Genomic DNA, 10,413 nt, shown 5'->3' with positions numbered 1-10,413 from the left:
TTATACTCCAGTGCGACTTATATATTTTTTTATCCTCTTTGTTGGGCATTTTATGGCTAGTGCGACTTATACTCAGGTGCGACTTGTCCGAAAAATACGGTACATATTTTTTTTTAATTACACGTTGGGGGAAAAAATGTGAAAAAACATGTGTGATATGTATCTCTTTCCATGCTAAATCTGAATAAATATATTGAGCACAAAAAAAAAAAAAAAAAAGTATTTTTTTCCGGGAGGGAGGGGTGCGCTACTTTGCGGGTCTGGTCCCCATTAACCACGAAAAACGTGGGATCACTGTACTCAAGTTAATCAATTAATCGTTGCAGTACTCGATGTCGTATACCAAATGTTAATATTTTGGCCAACATGACCAAATCACAGGGTTTATTGGGTTTATCTGTTATTAGGTTTTTCTTTTTTTAATAATGAAAAATAGTCACTTGCCCTCTAAAGGGTTAATACGTTAGTATCAATGAACCACAAGTAGTTCTAATGTGTTTTATCCCATTTGCAAATGAATAACTGGAAAACACGTGATTATACGGTATATATAGTTCTTTATTTTTTATTCCCCCCCAAAAACTTTTACATACAAACTCATGAGCTGCCATTGATGATAATAGACATCCTGTCCATTTAAACTTGGAGGGCTGGCAGCGGATGAACACTCATTCGCTGCCAACCCTCCAAGTTTAAATGGATTGGACATCTACAAGTGGTAACTCATTTAAATTCACAGCAAAATGAATGGACGTCTATCATCGTCAAATAGTAAATAGTAAAAAAACACCCAAAAAACCCCAAATAATAAATAGAGCATTCACGCCGTGATAACAGACATTTGAATGTATCAGAAGGATGTCAGAGTCTGCTGGAAACCCAGCGAGTCCAGCGGCAACTCCTCCGTGAGTCCTCCTAAGATGTTAGCCTGGAAGGGGTCCCTCTGCCCCAACTGCTCCTCCTGGAACTCCAAGAAAGGAGCGCATGTCGTCTCTAGGTCGGCGTAGAGCGACGATGGGGAGAAGTGAGGAGGGCTTGACTGAGAAGGGAAAAACACGCCGGGAGCCTCACGAGAAGAGCTACAGTTGTCCCACTGAGGCACCACAGCTCCTGGAGAGTAGACAAACCCCTGAGGAGGAAGGGGAGGAGCAAGCAGAGAGGACTCATCCGGGACCTGCGTGAACACAGTCTGAGAGGAGCTACGCCAGTCAGGCGTGGCAAGAAACTCCAGACCGCATTGGCCTCCGAGACACGTGGGGCTGGGCTCGGATGATGAGTCGGACGAGGAGCCGCGACGTTTCTTAGAAGATGTCACGGTGTCTGTTTTCCTCTTCCTCTTGCGGCAGAAGTTACCGTTGTCGAACATCTTGTCGCAGTTTGGGTCCAGAGTCCAGAAGTTTCCTTTACCTGCAACACAAAACATGATGATCAATTTGCAAAGAGTTCAAATTTTCCATTTGCAACGGTGTGTAAAGCACCTCTCTCTATTCAACTACCCTCAGTTCCTAGTTCATTCCATGAAATGCCCATAGTTCCCTGCTTCTGGAGGTACGACTCACAATGGTATGATTTCTTCTTCACATTATCTGTTGGTTTTCAATGCTACCGAACCAAGGGACGCTTGTACTGGAAGAAGACTTGTATTGTCAGTATGGGACTTTTCAGTAAATGGCCTTCTTTTGTCATTCAAAGTACTCAAAGATCTTTTGCCTCAGACTCTTCAATAATCTACTGAGGACCTAGCTCTAGGAGTAATTTCAGGTTCAAAGGCACTTGGGTATGCTCTCAGGATCTTTCATCATCAGGGTCTTTCTTTGTGAGGATCAGGATCACTCTCAAGATCAGAAACACTTTCTAAGGATCAGGATCTCTCTCTCAGGATCAGGATCTCTACCTCTGAGGATCATAATTGTTTTCAGGATCAGGATCTCTCTCTGAGGATCAGGATCAAGATCAAGATCTCTCTCTCAGGATAGCTTTCACATGATCAGGACATTCCTCATTGAGGATCAGGATTGCTTCTTCAGGACTTTCCCTATCAACATCAAAACCTTTGTTTTTCTGACTTTTACTGTTAATATTGCGACTGTGGTGGACAATTACATCCAATCCATTTCAACTGAATTCCAACAAATGTTCATTCACCTTCAGCCTTCCAAATTCAAATGGATTGGACATCTAGCGCTGTCAATCGCAGCCAATTGCAGCCAATGAGTTAAATTCAGTTCCAAAACTCACCAGGATTGTTCTCCTCACGAGGCACCTTCCGGAAGCAGTCGTTGAGAGACAAGTTGTGCCGGATGGAGTTCTGCCAGCCAGCTTTGTTGCGGCTATAGAAAGGGAAGTGCTCCGTAACGTACTGGTAGATCTGACTCAGGGTCAGCCTCTGCAACGGCGCGCTCTGGATGGCCATGGCGATGAGGGCCGAGTAGGAGTACGGTGGACGGGCCTGACCCAACGGGATCTCCGTGGAGTACCAAGGCCCCCCGGGGATGTAGGGACCTTGTAGATTGTAGTAGGCTCCTCCAGAGTTGAGGTCTGGCGGTGAGGAACGGCTGTGCTCGGGTGGAGGCGGTGGACTGTATAGGCTGAAGTCACCCAGGGACGGAAGCTCGCAGTTGGGTGGGCCGCAAGGGACAAAGGACGCCATGATGATTCTGTTGAACACCTGTCTACAAGGTTTCCTCACCTGCACTTATACTCAAAGGCACTGCCCACATGTAAGCTGATTGGCTGATCGGACACACACGCACACACACACGCAAGCACACACCTAGTGCTTGTTTTGAATAAGGGCAGCTTGAATTCCTGCCCAGGGGCAGACGTCAATAACTGATTGGATCTCTTTTTACAGTTTCAGTCGTTACTCATTCATCATTTTCTTTTTTAACACTTCACACTTCACACCCTCTAAGATTAACATAATCATTCAATCAAGAGTTGACACTTTTAATAGCTTTTTCATGAGTGTGACAAAGCTCACAACATAGACGTTCACTCAGTTCCATTATTTAAACTTTCATATATTTTTTCTGAAGCGTTCTCAAAGTAAATTACCTCATTGGCTGCCAGGAAAATAGGACAGTGAATTTAAATGAGGTTGAGTCACGCGGACGTCTAATCCATTTGAACTGGAGCCCCCACAGTTCAAATAGATTGGACGTCTATAGCCGTGAATGGCACACATAAAAAGAGAAACAGACAAACAACTACAGTATTGTACTGATAACAAAACTGAAGATTGGACTAACCCCTAAATCCCTGCGCACTGACGCGTGACCAGTGCAGGACTGTAAATCTACAGACAAAACTGATGCTCTGCCGTCTTATCAGTTCATGTTCACACCTGCGACACTGTGACGGGGGCTGTCTCGCACTCTTTTTCGGGGTCCCTGACGAGCCAATGACATGGTGCGCGTCTGCGTCAGTTGGCGACAGAATTCAATCTGCAGCCGACGTAGACAAAACATGACGGGCTGAGCTGTAACTGATCACTTGAATTATACGGGTGGCAACGATGAAAACTAAACTGTGTGACTGGTCGCTTTTTTTTGTTTTTCTGCCTAATTTCTGAAAACTATTTCTGCTCATGCTGTTTAATACCTTCGCTTGTAGGTGAAACCTGTAGGACGACTACAGAACAAATAAAGGTGCTATCGAATTTGCAGGATATGTTTGTAATATAACACTCAAGAGGCGATTCAATTTTGGGGTAATGAGGTCAAAGGTCAGAGAGGTCAGAAAACGGATTTCTGGTAACACAATTCTTGTGTGGTTCACAGGTGATAGGACATTTCCTAGCAATGATATAGAAATTTTTGTTTTGAAAATGTTTTGGGACATGTTTTATTTGACATGTGTGTGGATTTGTCTATGATTTTAAAATGGATGGATTAATATGGGCACAACTCTTAAAATGTGTCTTAGGTGTCTAATAACACTGGTTAACGAGAATTTGTTGCATTGAAGCAAACAGTTGTTCTTATGTAATTCTAGGGCGCTGAATTCAGATCTAACCTTAGTTTTTTTCTTAACGTCTATTTTTTGCAAATGAAGATTTCATTTTTTGTGCAATTCAAAATTATTGCAAACTCATATTTTTATAAAAGCGGGTAAATAGCTGGCGAGTAAAAATAGCCCATAAGTAACAATATGCAGCAAAATAATACAGTGGTATGAAAAAAGTATCCGAACCTTTTGGAATTTTTCACATTTCTGCAAAAAATCACCATCAAATGTTATCTGATCTTTGTCAAAATCACACAGATGAAAAAAACAGTGTCTACCTTAACTAAAAGCACCCAAATATTTATAGGTTTTCATTATAAAGAGGGTAGCATGCAAACGATGACAGAAGGGGGGAAAAATAAGCAAGTGAACCCTCTGCCTAAGGAGACTTAAAGATCAATTGAAACCAATTTTTTAACCAAACAATTTAAGTCAGGTGTGTGCCCAATTACTGATGAGTGGTTTAAAGCTGCCCTGCCCACAATATAAAAACACACCTGGTAAGAATTGTCTTGATGAGAAGCATTGTCTGATGTGCATCATGGCTTGGTCAAAAGAGCTGTCTGAAAACCTGCGATCTCGGTTGTTGATTTGTACAAAGCTGGGAAAGGATACAAAACCATCTCTAAAAGTCTGGATGTTCATCAATTGACAGTCAGAGAAGTTGACTACAAACGGAGAGTTTGGTACTGTTGCTTCACTTCCAAGGAGTGGCCGTCCAGCAAAGATGATGCCAAGAGTTTAGCGCAGAATTCTCAGAGAGGTAAAAAAGAACCCTTGAGTGTCTGCTAAAGACTTACTGAAATCACAGAAGTCCAATATCTATGTGCAATATGTATTTTCAATATCTACATGGGAGGACTCCACGGAGGAATCCACTGCTGTCTAAAGAAAACATTGTTGCTCGTTTAATGTTTGCAAAAAGGCACTTGGACACTCCACAGAGGTTTTGACAAAGTATTTTGTAGACTGATGAAATCAAAGTTCAATTAATTGGGAATAGCACACAACGTGTGGAGGAAAAATGTAACAGCTCACCAACATCAACACCTCATCCCCACAGTGAAGCATGGTGGAGGGAGCATCATGATTTGAGGCTGTTTTGCTTACTCAGCACCAGGACAACTTGCAGTCATTAATGGAAGAATGAATTCAAAAGTTTATCAGGATGTTTTGCAAGAAAACCTGAGGCCGTGTGTCAGACAGTTGAAGCTAAAAAGAGGATGGATGCTGCAACAAGAAAATGATCCAAAACACAGAAGCAAATCAACTTCAGAATGGTTTCAGAAGAACAAAATACACGTTCTGGAGTGGCCAAGTCAAAGTCCAGACTTGAACCCTATTGAGATGCTGTGGCATGACCTAAAGACAGCGATTCATGCTAGAGATCCCAGGAATCTGACTGAACTACAGCAATTTTGTAGAGAAGAATGGGCCAAGATTCGTCCTGATCGATGTGCTAGACTGATCTGCAGCTACAGGAAGTGTCTGGTTATTGCTAAGTTATTGCTGCCAAAGGGGAGGGGGGGGCACAAAATACTTCACTTACTTATTTTTCCCCCTTCTGTCATTGTTTGCATACTATCCTAATTAAAATATGAAAATCTATAAATGTTTGGGTGGTTTCAGTTAAAGCAGACACTGTTTTTTTATCTGTGTGTTTTTGACAAAGATCAGATCACATTTGATGGTGATTTTATGCAGAAATGTGAGAAATTCCAAAAGGTTCAGATACTTTTTCATACCACTGTACCTACTATGCTATGTTTTAGAAACCTGCAGACACAGGAGACCAACTAAAGGGACAATGCCACATGTGCTTTACTACACTGCTGCAAAAATCCCCCAGTATGTGAAAATCAGTCAACTATGATAATGTTGACAACCATTCTGAAAAATGTGTAGAACAATGCAAAAGACTAAAAACTGGTATTGGTTGAAAATACTGTATTGTATTAAGGCCCAACTAAAAGCCTTACATTTTCTCAAAAGCCAACAGTGCACCTTATATAGTGGGACCTCGACATACGATCCTTTCAACATCCGACTTAAAATTGGACTCGTCATTCGTCTTGACACATGACGACATGCTAGAAATACGACGATTTACAACAGTGTCGCTATTTCATTGTTTTCCTGCAAGACGGCAGCACGCAAGATTTCCTTGGGAGAGAAATCAACATGGGTCCCAAGCAGTGTTGTTAATAACGGCATTAGAGTATAACTGCGTTACTAATAACGCCATAACCTGCCGAGCAAACCTAAGTAACTTTTTATCTAAAATACTCCTAAATCGGCAAAATCTTGACTTGAATCTTTAAATGATGAAAGTTTTAAAACCGTCACACAAATGGCGTTATTTTGCTTGCAATGAAAAAACACAAAAGAGAATGGAAAAAAAAAAAAAATCATTATCTTTTTTACAATAAAACTCCAAAAATTGGCCGGACAAAAGTATTGGCACCCTTTGAAAAATCATGTTATGCTTCTCTAATTTGTGTAATTAACAGTACCTGTTACTTACCTGTGGTGGCAATAACTAAATCACACTTGCAGCTAGTAAAAACGGATTAAAGTTGACTCAACCTCTGTCCTGTGTCCACCACATTGAGCATGGAGAAAGACCAAAGAACTGTCTGAGAACTTGAGAAGCAAAATTGTGAGAAAGCATGGGCAATCTCAAATTGACGAGAGATTTCAACGAAAGATTACAATTTCAAGCTGTCTTGCAGTCCGAGGGTACAACAGTGTCAAGTGTCCTACTATCCGTTGGCGTCTGAATGAAAAGGGACTCTATGGTAGGATACCCAGGAAGACCCCACTTCTGATCCAGAGACATAAAAAAAGCCAGCCCAGAGTTTGCCAAAACTAACCTGAGAAAGCCAAAAACGTTTTGGAAGAGTGTTCTCTGGTCAGACGAGACAAAAGTAGACCTTTTTGGGAAAAGGCATCAACATGGAGTTTACAGGGAAAAAAAACGAGGCCTTCAAAGAAAAGAACACGGTCCCCACAGTCAAACATGGCGGCGGTTCCCTGATGTTTTGGGGTTGCTTTGCTGCCTCTGGGACTGGACTGCTTGACCTTGTGCATGGCATTATGAAGTCTGACGACTACCAACAAATTTTGCAATTTATTTTTCATTCTCTTTTGTGTTTTTTCATTGCAAGCAAAATAAATGAAGATATTACTACCAAAGCATTTGTAATTGCATCGATTTTCTGAGAGAAATTGAGCATTATTTGACAGATATATAGGGGTGCCAGTACTTTTGGCCAGCACTGTATACAGTACTTGAAAAGTTTGAAATAAGCCATTCATTGAAGTTTTGCCTTTACACTCTGATGCGTCGTATATTGTAGAAAATACGGTATATGAATAATCTGTATGAAAGACCACTAAAATAAGAAAATCCAAAATCCTAGTTGTATGAAAACGAAACCACGCAGAAAAATCTGATGGTGGATTTTATATCAGCGATCAGAAATAGTAAATAATCAGTTAAAACATATTCATGCAACTGAAAATTGTTTACCAGTGTAATAATAGTTGTAAATGTTCTAACATTGTAATTACAATATTGTCTTTTTTTTAAAATTCATTGACTGCCATTGACGGCAACAGACGTCCAATCCATTTGAAAAGGGAGCCCTCCCACTTCAAATGGATCGGACGTCTCCTAATGATAAACTCATTAAATTCATAGTAGAAGTATGATTGGACGCTACATTTTTGGGCGTCTATCATCAAAAAATAAAATCATAATGATTACAAAGAGACGGCTTGTTTCCCAGGAAAAATAAGGCAACAATTGAACCAATTTGGACCAGCATGAGTCCAAAGTATTTGGAAGGTCTCACAGGCTTTCGGTCATGTAAATTCCCGCTGGCTCCGACAGCAGACACTGATTCTGTTGGCCCGAGGAGCGGTTCTTGGCATCAATGAGCAGTAGATGACACTGGGAGTGATATTTGATGATGTCACACACTGAGGGGAAGGACTACACACACATACAAGTTACATTTTAATTTCATATTATGGTCATTTTTACGATCATCGTTGGCTTTACCTCCTGGGCCTTTAGTCCTGTCCCGAGTTGAAATTTTTTATCCTTGTGGCGGATTTGAATGTTGAAAACTTTGTTGTTGAAGAGGACCATCAGGGTGTACGGCTGGTTGGACTGCTTTTGCGAACTGTCCCGCACTAGGTACGCCCCGTCCTACGCGCACACATACACAGACAAGTCTATGTAGAGCACAGGAGTCAAACTTGACGTCTGGTGGTCAATTTTATGACTTCATGTTTCTTGCTAAAATAAAATATACAGTGATTCCTCGTTTTTCACGGTTAACAGGTATCAGAACCCGCTGCGGTAAGTGAAAAACCGCAAACTAGCGGCCCCCCACACCCCCATGATAAATAAATGGTTTTTAAGCACTTCAAGTGTAATTATAATACATATTAAACATGTTACTGTCCCACCGAATTATTTGTAAACAAGAATAAAGTAGAAAAATGCTTGTCTTTATTAAATGCTTCATTGAGTAAGTCCACTCCAATCTGCCCAAGCTGCTCACTTACACACAATGAGTTGCCACAGCAACTGTTTAACAAGATAAACGATGATTGACACATGCAGCGCTTTGAAGTTTTGGGTCTCTGGCAAGATCAAACCTTAATGTCTGTCAATCATTGTTAACTTCAATAAGCAACTACAGTGCACTGCCAGGCCAAGAAAAACAGCAGGAGGGAGAGGGAGACTACGTGATCGGATCGGGACAGCGCATACGTATTTATTTATTTTTTTAAAAAATTTTATTGAAGGGAAAAAAAATCTGCTATGGATCACTGTGTGTATATGTATATATATATATATATATATTTTTTTTTTGTCGTCTTTGAGATTTGCCCCTGATTGAGAAAAATGTTAAATTACTATTATTTTTTAAACCCTGTGGTCATATGTACAGTATCATATTTAATACATGAATTTTGGGCAAGGTATACATAACTTTATATACCATAAAGATAAAAATTTATGAGAAATTATATTTGACATTTTTTTTTACTTTCTTAGTTCTGCGGGAATATTAAAGATGAATTCTAATTATTCGGCTTGAAAGTGTTAAATTTTGGAAAAAAAATACAGTTTTTTTCACCCTTTTTTAAATATTAAAAACAAAAAAAATGTCTCCTCTTTTTATTAAAATGTGAATCAATTCAAAACTAAAATAAAAAGGAAAAAATAAACATTTGAAAAAATGAAACGCAAATATTAAACTTTTCCTTTAATTGAAATACAATAAACTTAAAAGCTAAATTGAAAAGGATATTTAGTGAATTTTCCCCGTTTTGTTTTTCCTACTCAAAAAAATTTCGATTGAAAAATTAAAAAAAATATATAAGATGTTTGCTACTTAGAAGATCAAAAAAGAGGTTTTACAAAATTTTTAGGTCAAAGCTGTCTCGACTATCAAAACAGGTGTCGAGTCAGTCGATCGTGAATTAGTCCATTGAAAATGACCTGGTTTTAAAAAAGAACACAAATGAGTGAATACAATGGAAAGACAATTCAATATACATGCTCTATGACTATAAGTAGCAATACAAAGTAGTCATGACTAGCGTTGGGCATCGATAGGATCCGAGACTAACACTCCGATTCTCCTGGAATTGTTTGAATTGATTTATTCCGATGCCCTGACCGCCGACCGGAAAAAATAGCTGACGAACACTACAAAGAAGAAGCCACATGTGGTTTGTGTTTGTGCATTTCAACTTGATTTCAATTGTAGACACTGTGCGGCGGCGCTCAAAGGTTTGGCTCAACTTCACAAAGAAAAATGACCAGTCAGCTCAGTGCAGTATTTGCAACGCAAGCTACAGTGCCTTGCAAAAGTATTCGGCCCCCTTGAACCTTGCAACCTTTCGCCACATTTCAGGCTTCAAACATAAAGATATAAAATTTTAATTTTTTGTCAAGAATCAACAACAAGTGGGACACAATCTTGAAGTGGAACAAAATTTATTGGATAATTTAAACTTTTTTAACAAATAAAAAACTGAAAAGTGGGGCGTGCAATATTATTCGGCCCCCTTGCGTTAATACTTTGTAGCGCCACCTTTTGCTCCAATTGCAGCTGCAAGTCGCTTGGGGTATGTTTCTATCAGTTTTGCACATCGAGAGACTGACATTCTTGCCCATTCTTCCTTGCAAAACAGCTCGAGCTCAGTGAGGTTGGATGGAGAGTGTTTGTGAACAGCAGTCTTCAGCTCTTTCCACAGATTGGATTCAGGTCTGGACTTTGACTTGGCCATTCTAACACCTGGATACGTTTATTTTTGAACCATTTCATTGTAGATTTGGCTTTATTTTTTGGATCATTGTCCTGTTGGAAGATAAATCTC

At 39.9% G+C, this 10,413-nt stretch overlaps 2 protein-coding genes across 2 annotated transcripts in view; both read right to left on the bottom strand.

Moving 5' to 3' along the window:
* Positions 1-731: 731 nt before the first annotated feature.
* Positions 732-4,265, bottom strand: foxi3a (forkhead box I3a). Its single transcript, XM_057821309.1, has 2 exons — positions 2,239-4,265; positions 732-1,407 (listed from the first exon to the last, which is right to left on the bottom strand). Exons 1-2 carry the CDS (start codon positions 2,648-2,650, stop codon positions 851-853), a joined length of 969 nt encoding a protein of 322 aa, XP_057677292.1. The 5' UTR covers positions 2,651-4,265; the 3' UTR covers positions 732-850.
* A 1,468-nt stretch (positions 4,266-5,733) lies between these two features.
* Positions 5,734-10,413, bottom strand: part of lcp2a (lymphocyte cytosolic protein 2a) — a 45,791-nt gene continuing 41,111 nt past the window's right edge. Inside the window, exons 30-31 of the mRNA XM_057821308.1 lie at positions 8,075-8,224; positions 5,734-8,005 (exon numbers count right to left, since the gene is read on the bottom strand). Of these exons, the coding sequence (XP_057677291.1) occupies positions 7,862-8,005; positions 8,075-8,224 (294 nt within the window). The 3' untranslated portion in view covers positions 5,734-7,861. The remainder of the gene's footprint in view (positions 8,006-8,074; positions 8,225-10,413) is intronic.

Source organism: Corythoichthys intestinalis, chromosome 18 (genome assembly GCF_030265065.1).
Source record: "Corythoichthys intestinalis isolate RoL2023-P3 chromosome 18, ASM3026506v1, whole genome shotgun sequence".
In the NCBI taxonomy this organism is placed as follows: domain Eukaryota; kingdom Metazoa; phylum Chordata; class Actinopteri; order Syngnathiformes; family Syngnathidae; genus Corythoichthys; species Corythoichthys intestinalis.
Note: the sequence above shows the minus strand (reverse complement) of the source record. Positions and strands in the feature narration are given on the sequence as shown.